This window comes from Urocitellus parryii, chromosome 1, assembly GCF_045843805.1.
Source record: "Urocitellus parryii isolate mUroPar1 chromosome 1, mUroPar1.hap1, whole genome shotgun sequence".
NCBI lineage: Eukaryota > Metazoa > Chordata > Mammalia > Rodentia > Sciuridae > Urocitellus > Urocitellus parryii.
The window spans coordinates 225,979,334-225,998,634 of NC_135531.1; the positions used below are offsets into that span (position 1 = coordinate 225,979,334).

General features: G+C 38.7%; 1 protein-coding gene across 4 annotated transcripts in view; it reads left to right on the forward strand.

Annotated features, from left to right (window-relative positions):
- Positions 1-19,301, forward strand: part of Map3k20 (mitogen-activated protein kinase kinase kinase 20) — a 174,620-nt gene that overhangs the window by 121,079 nt on the left and 34,240 nt on the right. For 3 of the 4 annotated variants that reach the window (XM_026389530.2, XM_026389531.2, XM_026389529.2), the window contains exons 11-12: positions 4,331-4,466; positions 8,101-13,594. In XM_026389530.2, coding sequence (XP_026245315.1) covers positions 4,331-4,466; positions 8,101-8,484 — 520 coding nt within the window. In that variant the 3' untranslated portion in view covers positions 8,485-13,594. Of the gene's footprint in view, positions 1-4,330; positions 4,467-8,100; positions 13,595-16,397; positions 16,443-18,234; positions 18,266-18,360; positions 18,501-19,301 lie in introns of those variants that run through there. The other variant, XM_026389532.2, reaches the window with a different exon arrangement.

Sequence of the window (19,301 nt, forward strand, 5' to 3'; positions counted from 1 at the left end):
CAGCCTGAAAATAAAAAATCCAAAGTATTGGGGCTATAGCTCAGTGGTAGAGTGCCCCTGAGTTCAAATTCCCCCTACCAAAAACAAAAACAGAGTGTTGGGACTGGGGTTGTGACTCAGTAGGGGAGTGCTCAATTCCCACTATCAAAAAAACAAAAACAAAACACAGTGTTGGGACTGGGGTTGTGACTCAGTGGTGGAGTGCTTGCCTAGCATGTGTAAGGCACTGGGTTCAATCCTCAGCATCACATAAAAATAATATGTAAAATGAAGGTATTGTGTCCATCTGCAACTAAAATTTTTTTTTTAAATCCACAGTGTAATCACTGGGTAGTGAGATTATTGAAGAGTGCTTTCTTTTTGTATATCTTTATTTTTTTACTTGTTTTACATTAAGCCTGGATTAGTTGAATGATTAATTTTTTAAAGTCTTCAGGCCAGGTGTGGTCATACATGCCTATAATCCTAACTGTTCAGGAGGCTGAAGTAGGAGAATCACAAGTTGGACCCATCCTAGGCAACATAGGGAGACCCTGTCTCAAACAAAGAATACTTCAAGGTAAAAAATGAGCAAAATAAATTTGATAATAGAGGATGGAGGAAAATATATTAGTATGTTTTTGGAAAATACAGTTGGCCAGGGGGCATCCTTAGTGGCTCTTTCAGGAACTATTGACCCTGCTCTTAGGGCTGGAGAGAAAATGTGTATTTTCCTGAACCAGCAAACCATAGATTGAGAATCCTAGAGCTGTTTTAACTGAACTTGGTAATTGGTTAAAGACATGGGGAATAATATCAATTATAATAATAAACACAGTTACTGTTCATGAGGTTCCTACCAGATGCCTGTACTTCATTTGGATTATCTTTTTAAATCCCCATGGCAACCCTAATTGTATCACAGATACAAAAACTGAAGCCCAGGCAGGTTGGATAACTTGCCGAGATCATACTGTACTGAGATGAAGCCTGTAATGGGACCCAGGGGGTCTGGTACACAGGCCACTCCGGCATGTATGCTGCACTGTGCTTTTGCTGGACTGTGGCCACTGGTTATGCCAACTCCCCATTAACATGCAGGATTCATTTAACTGGATCCTGTTTAGCTATGAGTCATATTACAGGGCATGATTGTTTTAGGTTATCATTACAGCAAAAGACTGTCTTACTCAATCTGCCAAGTGCTGAAAAAAATGATGTTTTTATCAAATCATCTGGGTATTTCAAAGGACAACATATTCAGACTACTTCTTGCTTTTCCCCAACTTTTGTGTGGTGCCTAAAGCCATGGGACTGGGGTCCAAAGACTATTTTAGCAAATGAGAGTCACAGTGCAGTCTGCTTCCAATCCTGCTGTGGTGTGTCTGGCAGATGATTGTTTTCTGGTAGAGCTTTCTCTACACATAGACCAGATGGAACATCTATTTTTGGAAAATTAAATGATTCTAAAATTCTTTTTAAAGCTAGATTATTAAAATCCACATAAACTGTGTCCTTCTTGTTGGTCTAATAAATGATAAGAAAGAAATCTAGTATCAGCCATTTCCCTGTTCATCAAATCCTCATCTTGATTCTCCTCCTGTTAACATAAGAGCAATAATGGCAGTGAGCATTAAGAACCGAAAGTGTACCCTGTTTGTCCTTTTGCAGTTTTTATTAATCCCTGTGATTATCTACAAACGATGGCAGTCTGCATCGAGTGAGTTACATAGGGTTGTGAGCATTCAGACCCATGTCTCTGGAAAACACTGTTTGTTGTGTTTTTCCTTGGTGACCAAAGTCCTCTCACCGTGACATGCCTTCTTGACAACAAAAAGCTGAGATCAGAAAATGTAATTGTTCCAACTTAGATTTTAGCACAAACATATGATACATAACACTAATGTATATTTATCATGTAATATATATATATATATGGTGTGTGTGTGTGTGTGTGTGTAATTTTGGCAAATAGATCTTTTATTTCAAAGTAAGTATCTATTTAATGAAAGAAGTTAATTACAGTTCATTGCCTGGTCATAGTAATACTACTTGAAATCAACCTCGGTTGGGTTTAGTTTAAGAGAAAACACAAAATTTTCACCAACCAAGACACTTAAAGTATAATTTTAGAACAGGAAGTTTATATAAATGCACCAACAAATGCACTTGATACAGAACAACACACCAACAAAAAGGGAACATCTAGGGGATCAGTGTCTGTCCTTGGGCTTGAGTTTCTTGTGGTACCTAACCTCAGAGCCTTGGGCACAGGAGCCAGAACACAGCTGGGAACCTGGGCCTGAGGAGCAGATGGAGGAAGATCTGTTCAGTCAGTGTTTGTTTGTGTGTCACAATTTTCAGCTTACTTAACTTTTGATCTCTTTTCCAGAAGGGCTCAAAAAACTGCAGTGGGCTCCCAGAGCTGGAACTTGAGATGAGCTCTTGGGTTCAATTACAAGTGAAACAGAATGTGTTGGCCATTTACCCTGACTGAAAAGAACATCAGTGAGATCAGTCTCACTGGCAGGAGAGTTGGGACTGGCTTGAAAAAAGAGCTGTACAGACCAATGGCCCACACCACTGCCATCTCACCTCTGAGCATGCCCAGCTGTGAGGCCTCTTTGCCACCTCTGACTGAAGATAGATTGCTTTTTTCTTTCTTTTTTTCTTTTTGGGTTACAAAGTTTATCCTAACATTTTCCATATTGATTTTTCTCCTCAATCCCTCATTTGAAAAATAAAAGCACACTGTCTGTGAATGGGCATAATATCCTTGTTAGAAATATCAGTGGTTTAATTTGGATATTATAATAGTCTTTGATTCTGAAATATTGCTGCTTCCGGGCCTTATTAGGAACTGTGACGCGATTCTCTTTATGCCTTTTCGCATGGCATGAATGAAAGGGATAGAGTGTTGATATTTGTGGGTGGCATTTACTTGCTGCCTCCCTAGCTGAAGAACTTTCCAGTCAAGCAGAGAAGCAAAGTCTTGGGCCCACATCCAGACCCACCTCAATAACTGTTCCCTGAGTTGGACTTTGCCAGTGAATACCTGGAAACCACTTGTTTTCCTTCATTAAGTTCTTATCTGTAAGAGTATTAGAATAAGCCTCTCACATCCTCTGATTTTCCCTGATAATAAAAAGGCAGATTTTGGTTGCACATATTCATTAACTTTGACCAGGGGGCTCTCCCTTTCACACCTTCCCATCTCCCTGAGGGTGCAGTCTAAGGCACGGGGGCATAACTGTTGGCAGCACTCAGGAGCCAATAGACATGGCACCGATTTCCCACTTGCCACCTGTTCCTCCTTTTTGTCTTCCTATCTGTGGGCCTTCCTTCCTGGCCTCCCCTTCCCTCTCCCCTTCTCCCAGTCCCGTCTCATCCCCTCATTACTGTGGCTTACTTACCAGCTCTTCAGAAACTCAAGGAAAGAACTTCCAGTTCTCCAAGCGTAAATTTAGACATCATGACAGCCCTGCAGGAGAAAAAAATTTGTGCCAAGCCATGTTAGCAATTTCCCTTGCTGTGAAGAACAGGTTTCTATTACTGGGCACGTTGTTCCAAGTGTGAGGTTGGTGGGCCCAGAGAGATGAAGCAGAAATCTTCCTTTAAACATTATTAAGAAAGAGATCTTCAGAGCTCCTCTGGCCCACAGTGTCCTATACTTTCCTGATTGTAAAGACTTTCCTGAGTTTTTATCAAATAATGCAGGTCCTTCCCAGCCCCCTGTCTAATGAATCATGAGCTCCAAGGAAAGGGAATCTGTGCTTTTGTTGTTTTGTTGTTTTCAACAAGCTGCCCTGATCTTGGGATCAGGCAAGTTATAGAGTCTTGATATGCTATAACCACCACCCCTCCAATCAAGGAAGCTGAGTCAGATTAATCTTTTGATTGCTAGGGTTGCTCAGCCACAGGTAGGCTAAAGTGCCATCTCAATCACTTGCCAACAGTATGATGCTGATAGCCTAACCTGAGTGTCATTTTCCCATCCATAATACAAATTAGTAACTGTTTGTTGGGCTGTTCTGGGAATAAGATGAGATACGTAATGTGCTTTATAAACTCTATAAACAGCTCTCTGACTATAGGCACTCACTAACGACTATCCTAGGACACCAGCTCCAGGTTACGCTGCATCCCACGACTCTTTGATGCTTTGTTGCAATACTTTGAGCATGTTTTTCCAAACCAGAAGCTACCTGTTGATTTTTAAGGATATAGAAGATGCCTGCTTCCCTGGTTATTTCCTGGTCAACTTCAAAACACACGCATTAGTCTTTTACTCTGATGAGCATTCTGATGGACCCTGTAGTAGAGTTGAGACTTACCAGTTGTCCTTGTGCAGGTGTGAAATTGAAGCAACCCTGGAGAGACTAAAGAAACTAGAGCGTGATCTCAGCTTTAAAGAACAGGAGCTCAAGGAACGGGAAAGACGGTTAAAGATGTGGGAGCAAAAACTGACAGAGCAGTCTAACACCCCGGTGAGTACTCGCACCCTGCTTCCCACGTGCAGCATTAGAATGTGGCTGAGCATGGCAGCTCTTCTCCTGTCCTGCCTCCTCCTCACTTCCTGCCTTACGCCTGTGTGCTAAAGGCCTCCATTTGTAGCAACTAGTATAAATGATCAAAATGCCAGAAATTTAAAAGAAAAGTCCTGTCCTATTTCTGGCTTTTTCCCTAAGAAATGTTATTCTCTCCATGTGCTTGTCTATTAGACTTACAAAAATAAAATCTGATGTATTTTCACACCATCTGTTAGGTCCCCAGAACATGTGCCTAAATGCTGATTAACTCTTTATTAACTTCATCAGTAATTAATAACTAACTCCAAGGTAGCTAAGAAAGTCTTTGTGCCACAATTCAACCACATTTTTCTTCTAAAATAGAACTAGCCTGATGGTGTTAATATTCCTTGCTCAATTTAATGTTATGACCATGGCAGCAAAATATTAGAAAAGCTTAGGATATGCTTCTAATATATTCTATATCCAGGAAGAGTCTTGATTTTTCCCAAGTATTATATTTAGAGAAAAAAAATTCTTTTTAAGGATTTTACTATGTACACACTAGCCTTGAGCTTACATTCTAACATAATATGTTAAAGTCTAAGCAGATTTCAGCATTCTTTTCTGTTTTAAATGACTTGTTTCTAGCAACTAAGTACAAATTTATCTGTTTTTCCAGGACTTTTAATGGGAAATGTTTTCCCACTCAAAATCACAATGATAGAGTAAAAGTAAACTTATATTTTTATATTTTTGATAGTTGCTATGACAATTATACCAAATAACTTAAATTCCCTTCTTTTTTAATTTATATATTTATTCTAATTTGTTGTACATGACAGCAGAATGAATGCATTTCAGTTCATAGTACAAATATAAAGCACAATTTTCCTAAATGCTCTTCCTTTTGAAATATTTGAAAAGCTTTTCTATAAGTCTTAATCTTCATTAAGCAGTCAGTGCCCAATTGCAAATATTTCCCAATGTCTAAAGAGTAAAATAGTTTGTCTTCTTTTCCAACTTGTGTAGAAAATCAACCTGATATCCAAAAATGAAAACACAAAGAAATTAAATGTCCATTATCAAATTTAACTTTTTTAAAAAAAGATTTTTATAATCCAGTGGACCCCAAAATAAGAGTTTAATAGCTATACATAAGACTATCTTGGGACATTACAAAGGTACATTTTCTAAATTTCTAGATTTCACTTGGTTTTCAAGTAAGGAGTAGAGGGAAGTTTCCTGATGAGGTTGAATTGGTGCTGGCAGGCAGACTAGAAAGCACTACCCCAGGGATCTGCACAAGAGCCCTACTTTTCTAGGCTGATGAGGGACAGGAGCAGGAATGGGCCCTTGTCCCTGCAAGCACGTCCTCTGAAGCCTGAGAGGATTTTTTTTTTTTTTTTCAAATGCATTGAAATCTTAAAGCACACTGCATGGCTTGACTCTTTCTAAAATGTAGTATTTTAAGGAAAAAAAAAAACTTTAAACCACCTATTAGAGTATGCTTTGGAACCTTTCTTTGAATTATTGGCATCAGTTTTGCTAAGAAATTATGGGCTGCCTTGCACACATTATTGCTATTAGTAACATAGTTGTGTAATAAATAATAAAACGCTATGAGTGCTCAGTAGGATGTATGCTTGCATTTTAACTCCAGAAAACTTTCTGTAAAGGAACTGCTCTGAGGGCCACCATCTAACAATGGACAGCATGAAGCACAATCTCAGTGAGATTTCCTTTGCTTTTCTTACTTATGAGGTCTAAGTTTTCTTTCTTTATAGTACCTGCTTTTAATGTCTCCTCTGCTTAGAGCTGGTATTTCTGAAGGAAAGAAAGTTTATGCTCAGATATTTTATAAGTAGCTGTTTTCTTTTATCCTCACTTCAGTTTCTAGTTGGCTTTAAATGAGATTACTGAAAGATAAAATAAATCTTTGAAAAAGGAAGTGGCTGGAAGCTGAGGTTTTCTGTATGTAGCCTCGTCTTAATTACAAAACTTTAACATTTATGTAACTTCATAAAAACCATTTATTGAACTGATTTCAGGGACACTGTTTTCTAAAATTAAAAGTTAAAGATACTTGAGAAGATGAGTTCTCTATGCATAAATAAGGATGATGTTTCTTTTTTAACTACTATAGCTTGCTGTAAAATTTTAGGAATAAAATCTTATTTGAGGGACATTTGGAGAAATCTTTGGTGTCTAACATAACATGAGGAAAGACCTCTGAAATAATAAAATAAATAAGCAACCAAAAGTTCCTGAGAGGATCTAATAATTAAAAATAAATTTGAGAATCCAAGAAGGGTGCCAACAAGGGAAATCACATCCTGTTTCCAATATTTAAGGATCAAAAGCAGCTTTTTTCTTCCATATACCTGGTGCTTTTTAGCTGAATTATATGAAATTATTTCTGAACTAACACTTCTGGGAGTCTTCCTAATAGAATGAGCTGTTTAAAAAAAGAAACAACAACAACTCAGATCCAACTTCAGTTTAAAAACTAAGAAACTGGTACTAAGTATTGGGTAACTTTATACCCAGAAAGTCAGGGTCCTCCAAGAGTTAGGTGACTTGTAGATCATAAACTTATTCATATTAAACCACACCAGAAATACAAGCCTTCATTTGCTTATTTCTTAAGAGGAGGCTGGAACATTTTACATATCCTAACTCTGGTATGAATATGACTGAACATTTATGGGAATAGGTTGGCTGTCGAAAATAATTATGTAAGATTTTTTTAAAACATTTTTAACCTGTGCAAAAGAGAAATCTTAGGGGGGAAAACAAGTTCTATTAAAAGGATGAAACTTGAATATTTGAGGATGAAGAAAACAGTAATCTAAATGAATATTCCCTCCCCCCATTTTCACATACATTTACATACTTGTGTAGAACTGAAAAGTTAGACACATTCTAGAATTTATTCACAAATAAATTATTGAATAATTTGGACAAATAGTACTACATAACATCTGGCTGAAGTAAATAATACAAGGAAGCACATGGATTCTAGGCTCATTTTTAGTGCATAATCAGAATACTAAATCAATTTAAAAGGTAATTAACTACTCAAATTCTCCTTGAACTACATTGAGAACAGAATTGATTTTATACTTCCTCTGAGCTTTTCTTCCTTGGTACAGAGTTTCTTAATTTTTTACTTGAGATTTTGTGTCTGCTTAACTTCTTCTTCTTCTTCTTCTTCTTCTTCTTCTTTTTTTTTTTTTTTTTGATATGATGGTTTACTAAATGTTTCTATGTGGAAGTAAAATTGGGAAAAATTAAGAGAAATTTCAAAAACTATTTTGTTTTAAGCAAAATGAAGGCTGAGGACTTGCCTCTTCCTGTCCATTTGAAATTTTGTTTCCTGTGGTGCTTTGCAAACTTTTGTTTATGATTTACTCTGTCATTCATAAATTACGGCAAATATGCTGGAGCTAAATCTGCCATTAATTAAATTCTCACCTATTTCCCTACATTCATGGATTTCACTAATCACTTACTTCCTGTGTAGTACCAACTAATTTTGTGGTATCTATTTTCTTATTTAAATTGGTCCTAATTTCTCTTTTTACTTCTGTCCTTTCTTCCCCTTTGATAGCTTCTCTTGCCTCTTGCTGCAAGAATGTCTGAGGAGTCTTACTTTGAATCTAAAACAGAGGAGTCAAACAGTGCAGAGATGTCATGTCAGATCACAGCAGCAAGTAACGGGGAGGGCCATGGCATCAACCCAAGTCTGCAGGCCATGATGCTGATGGGCTTTGGGGATATCTTCTCAATGAACAAAGCAGGAGCTGTGCTGCATTCTGGGATGCAGATAAACATGCAAGCCAAGCAGAATTCTTCCAAAACCACATCTAAGAGAAGGGGAAAGAAAGTCAACATGGCCCTGGGGTTCAGTGATTTTGACTTGTCAGAAGGTGACGATGATGATGATGATGACGGTGAGGAGGAGGAGAATGACATGGATAATAATAGTGAATGAAAGCAGAAAGCAAAGTATTAAAGTTGGAAATGTTCAGAAAGAAAAAAAGGAAAGAAAATTGTTCTCTCAGTCTACATAAATAACAGTAAGGAGGCAGAAAATCAAGCACTGCATTGTTAGGCCAATCACATTTACAGGACAGTCATTTCCTTATCTATTTAACTTTTGATTGATTTTTGCTTATAGAAAGGGGGAATGATTAAACCAAAAAGATATATTTATGAATCAGCAAATACGGTGCCTGATTATAGAAATTTGTGCTTCTATATACAATATAGTATTTTTAAACTAATGACATTCTGGCTTTTTCTTTTTTTAATGAATATTTTATAGTTTATATTTGACTTTATTTTATTCCCTTTATTCACTTAGATAAGAAAACTTGCATTTTGAACAAGCACCCTTCACTCCTAATTCTTTTTTGACACTGATTCTTCTGGAACATATTACATTTTTTTTTCTTATGACAATGTATTGTAATGTCAAAAATGATTGATAGTGACTATAAAATTCAACCACAAAAAGATTGACATGAAAGAAGATTGTAAGAAAATGCTTCTTCAGAAATACCTAAATGCCAAGAATCTTTAATACTTAACAGCACAGCTGCTCAAAGTGCTACCTGGGAACTGTTTTCAATAGTCCATTTGAAGGTAGATACTCTATTCTGAAGCCAACAGTAGGTGGTGGCTTGCATACCAGAGCTAACCCAGGAAGCACTTTAACAACAACACACCATCATATAAGGCTTATCCACGGAAAGGGGGTGTGGGGGGGCACCTGTCCCAAAGGGATACTCCCAGGTAAGCACATACTAAGCACCGGCCTGCTCTTCACTTCCAGTAAGGGCACTCTGCATGACCTTTTCTTGGTTTTCCAGAGGGGTGTCTTAATACTGATTTCAAAATATATGTATCGATATCTTAAAGAAGAAAGTAAATGTTTTAAAATGAAAGCAAAGATAAGTCACCCTTACTTAGGTATAAGCAAATTCTGAAGGGTGCTTTCTATATCCAATCTAGTTTTTCAGAGTAGTTTTTTGTTGTTGTTGTTGTTGTTGTTTTAAACCTGTTCAGTGATGCTGGTATTTCAGAGAAATTGACACAGGTGCTGCTCTAAATATGAGGCTACAGAAATATACTCAGAATGATGTCATAGGTTTGTCAGAGCTCATTTAAATTATAAAACACCATTTTTAAAATTGTAACTAGATAAAGAAAAGCAAAAGAACCAAGTTTTTTCTAACCTAAATTGAAAAGCAGACAATTAAACAAATAGTCAAATTAAACTTGACTATTAAACAAAACTACTTTTAGCAGTTTATTATATTAAAGTTAAAAGAAAGGATGTCATCATGGATATTATCTAATATTATTTCTAAGTATATTCATAAAAGGGTCTTTTAGAATTTGAACTATGATGTTCTTTTAATTCCCATTGAGAACTAAAAACTCTACCAAATGGTCAGTGTGCTGTGCCACTGATCATTATATAGGGAGAAATCACTAGTAAAATGTTGTAGGTCTCTACTTGCTGTGCAACCCTGGGCACAGTATTTAATCTCTGTGAGTCTGTTTGCTCATCATTAACATGGGAATAATAGTAACCTACTTCAAAGACATGTCATGAGGATTAAAAGAAATAATATGTATAAGGCACTTAACTCAATACCAAGCACATGGTAAGTGGCCAGTTAATGTCAGCTCCTATTAATTGTGCCAGTGAAAAGACACTGAAAAATAAGTGGTTTTAGTAACCTTCTGGAAAACTGAACTGTCAATTTCAAGTGATACTGCTTAGTACATGAAGTGAAAATTAAAAATGAGTAGCTCTCAGGAAAGAAAGAGAATATTCTTAGAATGTAAACTGTAAAAACTGATTTAATTCAGTTGCTCTTGGGGAAACTCTGAGCCCTGACAGGTGCCCCAGACGGTGTAGTTTGCAGGTTGCACCACCAAATTGAGCATATACAGAATGAGCAGGTAAACCTTTGCCCTGGAAGATGGGTCCTCCTCACACCTCTGCTGTAACTCCTCTGTCTGTTCACATAAGATCCAGATGCATGGGCAGCCTGTCTGCTCAGAGACAGAGACGTGCTCCCCACACTAGCCAGGCTGTGCAATCAGAACATCTTGGTGGAGCAGAAGAGATACCTTGTAGCTCCTCACTTTTCAGGGTCCCTTGGAACCTAAAGGAGAGAGCAGAAGGTGTGGGGTTGTAAAAGCTCGTAGATCTTTTCCAGGCAAAAATAAAGCCATTCATTCCATAGATATTCACTGAACCCCTTCTCTGTTACAGGTAATGTTTTGGGGAAGAGCTAGGGGAAGAAAGCTTTTTGCACTCATGGAGCATACATGCTATGAGCAGAGAAAATGCATCATGTGATATGTTAACGTTTACTGAACAATGATTCAGGAAGGAGGAGATTGCCAGTGGAGGAGGCTGAGGTTTTTAAAGTGTGGTCAGGAAATGCCCCAGTGATGGGTGACTTTGAGCAAAACTGAGGAAGCCAGGACATCTCTGTGCATGGCAGGATCTTGTGTAAGAATGTGAACCAACCTTACCACCTCTTAAGAACAATCCAGGGTAAATCTAGAACATATAAACAGAATGAAACTGACATTTTCTTAATTATCATATAAATCCTTGTGATTATAAATAAAGTTGTGGTGCATTAAAAGCAGCCAAATAGGACCAAAAAAGGAGAGTTATAGGAGTCTGTATGTAGACCTAGGTTTATCATTAATTAGATAGCACATCTCCCACCTCTTAACTGCTGCCATTTTCCTCACCAATATTCCAGAGATGTCATAGCTCAATACTCTGCTTAGTAATATAATGTATTATCATTAAGGAAAGACATGTAGTACGTTACAGAAGAATCAAGTGTCAAAGAAGAATTAGGAATAAAGGATGCTTATTCAAAATGCAAGTTTTCTTGACCAATTGAATTGAGAGAATAAAAGTCAAATGAAAACTATAAAATATTCAGAATAGTATGAAGTGAATACATGCTGTGCTTTCCAGAGGAGCATAATAGTCCTGGATTCTAAACATGTGCCATTAAAAAATTGCAAGGATTTAGGATACAGCAGAATTGGCTCAAAATTGTTCTTCATCTGGAATTGGACTATATGGCTTTGGCTCTTTTAACTTTTTGTTCCAAATCAGGGTCCTAGTGGTTTTAAAATGGTAAAACATCCCTGAAATCCAAATCACATAAACAGAATTTTGCAGTGCTCTCATTCTGTCTAGAAAGATTATTTAAAAGACTTTAGATATTGCTAATTTTATTAATTTTAAAAAGAAATGCCTATTAACCATGTGTAGAATTTCTAAAGATGTTAATTGTACAGCTTCAAATTTCACTTTTCAGATCAGTTTTTGAAATGGCAAATTATCAGTATTAGACTTAGTTCGTTTCTTAACAAAAATGTACATTTCTAAAGAGACGAGTTAAAGAAACAGAAATGTAAAGATTCAAAATGAGAATTGAAACTCTAAATTGTAATAATTGTCAGAGTCATACAATTGAAAATGTATCACCTTTTGCCTTTTTTTCTTTAGTCACAAAGTTGAGCATGTAGAATTTGATAACACCCTACTAGTGGCTCTCACCTGGAGCAGCAGTGTGTCACCTGATGGTGTTTGGGGTGGAGATTGGGGCTGAGACACATTTTCAGTTGTCACAATAACCAGGGCGGTACATAGTACTCCTGCCAAGACTGGTAACATCCTGCAAGCCAGGGACATTCCCACCCTGTAAAGAATTCTGCCCACAATCTCCATAGCATCGTCCCTTCCCCAGTAGGAAACTCATTAGATCTGGCAGTTTTAGAGTTCTACCTCTTAATTGTTTTCCCCAAATGAAATTACCCAAATTCAAAAAAGAAAGAATGGAAATAAAATAAATTATAACAACTAGAGGCTCGGGTTATAGTTCAGTGGTAGAGTGCTTGCCTAATGTGTGAGGCACTGAGTCTGATCCTCAGCACCACATAAAAATAAATAAAATAAATGTATAAAAAATTACAACAACTACACAATCGAAATTTTGTGATTTCATCTCAGATCCACCATTTGTGGAAATGGTTTCATGGTGGGGCGGGCAGAGGGGGCACTCTCTATTATACTGATCAATGATGCCACAATATATAAAAAGAAAAAGTATTCATTATGTTAGTTATAGTTCTTTGAAAAGTTGCCAGATTAATTTAAAAGGCCCTTTTCCTAACAGCATATTTTTTAAAGCAAAATCACATTTTAATATTTTATGTAAATAACCAGTGGGAAGAGTTTGAAGGCACATAGCACAACTGTTTTTAATGTTCTGGAAATATTGAGAGTGATTTGTTTTAACATGCAGTGGGTTTTTTAGACTTCAACACCAACTGACATACTCAAACTTGGTCCCCATTAAAATCAAAGGAATTGGAGGTAGGAGAAGGGTTTAGGAGAGACCCAGAATGACTTCTCTTAGCCTACTATGTACATAACTTTGTTTTTCAGAGTTTTTATTAGAGAGATAAGAGTTTTATAAAAGACAGTTTTAAAACAGTCTAAATTAAATATTGACACTATTTTTCTTTGGATCATTGTTCCACTACATTCGTTAGCTGTGTAAAACTAGTAGTGTCTCACTATAACACATATATAAGAGAGCATAATTTTTCTATGATCAGGCACCTTTTGCTGCTTTGAGTAAGACTGTTTTCCTGTTTAGATTTTAAGCATTGCCAGAGAGGTGAATCTGCTCTATTCATCTGATTGTAGCATAGCCTGAAAACTCTAGGTGCAGTATTTCTATGATGAAAATGAGTGGTCTATCAGAAAATCTGAAATCTGGGGGCTGGTCATTTTCTCAGACCCTAGCTTCACAAGACCTCTGTTGCCTGTGAGGAACTTTCTGGCATGTGATTACTTACTTCATGCACTTACACTAATTATTTTATATCGTGTGCAGAATAATATATCTTTTAATATTAGATATGATACACTGCACATACTGCTTTTGCACTCTTAAAAATTTTGTACTAAATGATAGAAAATATTTATATTCTTTGAGTGTGAGCTTTGAATAGATGGCATTATCACTTTATTGTTTTTTTTTTAACAAAAACCTTCTCTTAGTTATTCTAATGCATTGTTATTCTGAGCAAGTCATATGCCAAATATCGTGTATAATGTTTGTATGGAAGATTAAATTTTACTCTCGTGTGGTAAGACTATTCAGTTACTGCCTTCATAGTTGGAATTTGATATTCCAGCAAAAATTCCACAATGTATTCAGAAATCCAAGTTGGTGTCATACATTTCATTTTGATGTGAACTTTACTTTGCTTTCCTTTGTTCTAAGACTCCATTTTGCAATAAACGTTTTGACAGTAAATCCCTTTGTTATGTGTTGCTGTGTATATAAGATCTTTGTTAAAGTGGATTCCCAACATCCTTTGAAGGAATCATTGTCACACACATGCACATGAGTGTTAGCTTTTTTCTCCTGAAGTCAGTTGGAGTGTAAATAATGAATTTCTAAAGTGATGGGGCAGTCATGAGGGATTTTTTTTTTTTTTTATCCCCAAAGAAAGAAAGGCTTAGAACTCATCCTTCAGCAGATACACTGATATGTTAACAAGGTACAGAAAACATAAAGGAAATGGTAAACCACTATGTGGCTGGAGATCATTAACTCTTATCCCCTGTCTTGCCAAATTCAAACCGTCTTGAAGCAGCGCCTGGCTCCAGCTTCCTCTCACTGATCTTTGTGTGCCTCATGCAAGGACTCCTGCTGGAGTGAGTCAGACCCAGTCCAGTGTCTTTCCCTGGCACTGTGTGGGCTGAGCCCTCCTCAGAGAACTCCACTCTCCTTTGACATTCAAACCAAAGATGTTGGTTATTTCACTTGCAACCTTTTTTCTATTCAAAAAATACTTATTTCTCAATTTAATTTAGCACATTTGGAAATTGTACAAAAATCAAAACATCACACATGCCCCCGTTTCCTGTAAAAGCTGGCCTCAATGCAGGGAAATATTTCCACAATGCAGCCTGGTGTTTCTTGAACTAATGAGAAAAGTTCCTTATTTCACATTTGTGTCCATGATGGAAGAAGGAACGACATATTTCTGCAGCTGGATACAGCTGCACTGTGAAGAAATAAAACTTGTCATGTATTTTCTTTGATCAAGTTCAGCCTTAGATTCAATCCCTTGAGTCTTTCTCTTCTCCACATTGTTATAGCAGGTGAGTGTGTTGGATGATTCCTGCATAACTCCAGTGTTTCAGAGGAGGGAAGGGATACTCCTTGAGGTAATCGAAGCACGTGGAGGGTAGCTGAGTATACATAGAATAGTTTGGGTTGAAGTGTAAGCTTTGTGTCTTTGCAACTTGTCTATATTACTCAAACCTACACATTTATATTGATTTTAACCTGTAGGAATTTAAAAAAAAAATCCTGTTCTGCACACTGCTGCCACCCCCTCCCATCTTTTGCATTCCCCCTTTTTCCTCCAAATGTGAGCTCCCAGAATCTTCACTTAGGCGAACATGCCACACCCATCCTCCCTCTTTCCCTCTTCCTGGCCCCCGCAAGGTTTTGCCTTGTTACTTCTCATCTGGAATCACTTCTCTTCGCCCTGCAGCACCCAGCTCAAGCCCCTGTGCCTTCCATTCTCCCATGCTACATATGGAACCCTTTGCTAATACACTGGCTTTTGTACACCACAGACACTAAACTCCATACCAGAGAATTCAGCATTTCAGTACATGCAGCCTTCAATTTTATTCATTCTACAAAATGGTTCAACAAAAATGTACCAGGTATGGTTTGGTATTCTAGGTACTGAATAAACAATGGTGAAGGTGGCCTTGGACTGTCCCACAAATCATCCACACCTGTTTCACCTTTAGTTCTATTATAAGCTCTTGAAGGAGCTATGCCTCTCCTAGCAGTCTTGAGTATGTGAATAAATACCTGCAGGTTAGAAAGATTAAATAATCCACCCTCTGGTCATTAACATTAATAGTAAAAGCAACAAAATTCAGCTGCTGCTTTTCAACTCATCCACACAAAAATTATGATTTGTAACAGGTTGAGTGACACTTTGACATGTTGTGAAGAAGCCAAGCATTGTGGCTTGAGCTCTAATCCAACCCATAGGACACACAGATTTTTTTTTAATTAGGTAAGCATTTATTATTTAGACTGTGATCATCAGGCCTACACTGAACAGGAAGCTCTTTGGGCTGAAAATGGTGTGGGCTGAAAGTCTCCTTCGTGCTTGTGCACCTGGAAGTGAGGTGTTTTAGTCTGTTAGTGCAACTCTGCACCTGGGTTTCTTAGAACAGTTCTAGTTTTGCATGTCTTACTTCCTCCCTGGATCCTGATATTTGGTATTAAAGAATATAATGCAAGTGATACAGTTAAACACTTAAACCTCCCTCCACCTATGAGAATAGGCATAATAAGTCATCTGGTTACCAAGTGCTTGCTTTGGAATTTTCATTGATAAATTGATCCTCATGTTGACTGAGAATTCTGAGGAAGTCTTGGTATCTGGTAAACGTCAAAAATTCCTTAACTGCTGAAGCTTTGTTACAGGATATAAAACCATTCCTAATGTGCTAAGGACCAAGAGAAGTACATACCAAGTTGTAGAAAATCCCCCCCTAAACAGCTCACAAAATGCAACAGATTGTTACTAGAGATTGATACACATTATTGGCTTCTGGAGTCTAAATCCCTAGAACAGAGAACTTCCTTGTAAGGTCAGGGAAATTGCTTTCCATTCACCCTGACCTGCAGGAGGAACCATGCCAGAGCAGCCACTGAAAACCGAGTAAGATGAGAGGCTAAACCAAAAAAATGAGGATATTACTTTTTTTTTTTCATGTCATTCATATTTCCCACGCAGCTGCTGCCTTCCTTTGAGATTGGTGCATGGACTGAAGAGGACGTGGTAAGCTGCTTCTGTTAATGCCTCAGTGCACCTGGGCAGGTATCTCACACATTTTTGTCCACAAGTTAAAAAATGCAACTAGAGGGAATTGGGCCATAGGAAAATCTAACTATCAGAAGTTGACAAATTTCATTTTTCCCTGTTTTTGATACAATAATAATGGAAAATGAGGCCTCCCTAGACAAGCAACTATCTCCTCAAATCTTCCAAATCTTCACCTTCCCATTGGTCATGAAACTACTCCAGAATATAATAATAAGTACCAATAATAAAATTAAAGCAGTGACCCAGGAAACCAAATGAACATTCTTGGAAAAACTTTGACTGTAAACCTTCCTAAGATGCCAGGTATGGACTTGAGCCATGGTGTAGAAGGATCTAGTAAAGGCAGTGCTGGTCTGGGATTTCCCCTGCACTGGGTTTCCTTCCCGCCTTAGGCCTGCTCAAAAGTGACAGCTTCATATTTGCCATCCTTGCTCTGGCCTTCCCCAGGAGGAATGGACACAGTGCTCTCAGACATCCTCTGCAGCCATAGCCAGAGGAGCTCCAGGATGAGAGGATGCTGAGAGGATGCGGGCAGAATATTTAAGTCCAAAGGAAGTCTTCCGCACCACGCTCCAGGTAGAAGCCCTGAGGAACAATCCTACTTATCTCCATATCTGTTTCCTTAGTGACAAAACAGGTATGAGAATTCCTGATCGGAGCCCTCAGGGACTTAGGCCTGTCCAGGTCTGTTCTACAAGCTAGAGGGCATCATTAAATGAAGAAAAAATATAAAGATGGAGCATAGTCTTCACAGGCTGGACCCCATCTCAGGGAATAGACCCAGTGCCTCCAAGAATACTCTCACTGCTAGATCCCCTTCAGAAGCTCCACTCACCTAGCCCAACCCGATTTGTGGGCCAGGGCATTTCCCTTTCTGCCCTTTGTATTCCTCTGAAGTAAAACTTTCAGCATTAGGTTGTCTCTGGCTCCTGTAGGGGAGGAAACTTGGCACCAGTTCTCAGGTTCTGAGCCCCAGTAACACTAACTCTCCTGCCAACCCTGCTTACCACGGAAAGAGGACTTAGGGTCTCCTTTATTCCCAAGCCTGCACATAATCTCTTTATCCCTAGCTGCAAACTTGGCCCCTCTGCTTTGAAAAGAAATTGTTTTTAAAGCACTTGGGTTACAACAGTTATTTTTAGTCTTTGCTCTGAGTTTGAGTGGTTTCTAGGCCATTTAAATAAAATTTCAGGGTCAAGGGCTTCCCAGTGAGTCAGAGGGACTGAACCTGGCCTTCTGTCTATGTGCCTTCACCCAGGTAATGTCAGAGGCCAGCGTGATCAGGTGCCAAGTGAGATAAAAGGATAAGGGTTCCCTGGTCTAGCCTCCTCACTCCACACAGGAAACTCCATGCTTTGACTTGTCCAGGGCCACGTGGCTGTGTCATGACCAGACAGGCCTAGGACAGAGGACTCATTCTGTGCATCTCTCTGTGCACTGCTGTGTGATCCCTGATAACTCATACAACTCCTGAATATGGTGCCCCTGGGCAGTCCAGAGACCATGGGCACATTTGTGGAAAAATCATTTTAACCACCCTCTTGAAAACATTTTAACATTTCTCCCAAGGAAGTCCTTCCACTGCCCCACAAAGGGAGGGATCTCTCCAATTTAAAAGCTTGAGATTTTAAAATCAGAGAAACTCTCCCATCTTACCTTTGTGGCTGAGCCAGGAATTAGAGATATTTTCACCTGTTGAAAATGCTGTGTGTGAATTTTCCAAACCATGTATGTCCTCTCTTCACAGTATTTTTGGGTTCAGCAGCTCGTCAGAAAAGGCAAGTGGAATAAGTTACCTTTTTATTCATGGAGTTAACTTTGTCGGGGACGTGACTTATTCTAACCTCTTCTTCCGTCTCCTCGATTCCCCCAGGTGACTCTTCAGTGGAGATGAGTGGCTATGCAAGTTTGTTTAAAGAAAACAACATCACAGGCAAGCGACTGCTGTTGCTGGAGGAGGAAGACTTCAAAGACATGGGCATCGTCTCCAAAGGACACATCATTCATTTTAAGGTACCTTGCAAAGAAAAACATCCCATCCACAAGTATTTACTGAGCACCTGCTATGCATGCAGCAGGTGGTGTTAGCAGCTGGGGGTAGAAACAGTCAGTGCTGGAGTTACAGCTGAAATGCTTCTTGTTGTATCTGTCCATATTCAGCTGCTCCCCCTTTCCCCTCCCCCCCTCATAATCCCACGACAGACAAGTTAACCCATCACACATCAGGTGTGACCTGGGTGTACCCTCATATCACTCCTGTGCCCTCAGGAAGTTCCTAGTCTAGTGGGGAAGATGAACAGTTTTCGTGCAATCATGATGCAATGACTTCTGAGCAATGCCACACAGGCGAGGTGGGCTGGGATGAGGGAGGCTTTTGTGAAGAAGTGATGAAGGAGTTGACAGCTGAAGACAAGTAGGTGTTCCCCAGGACGTCTGGAGAGGCACTGCCTGTGGCAAGGCCTGGGTGTGGGAGAAAGCTCAGTGTGCTTGAGGACCTGTGAGCCAAGCAATATGGCACCACACCCGCACTGGCAGGAGGCCACTTAATCCATTTCATGCTGGGGAAGCCAAATATCTGTTAGGAGTCCCTCTGGGACTGGAACTTGTGCGTGGCCTGAGTGAACCTAAGCCAGAGAGGTAACCTGAAGTCATGGGAATGTGTGGTTGCTTTTGTAATCTTCATAATTGTCACCTGGAATAGACATCAACACATGTGTATTCTAATGCCCCACTGAACTCAGGAATTCCTAATGTTTCCCCAAAAACTTCAGTCCTGAATAATTTCAAACTAAACCTCTACTTTCATTTTTGTTT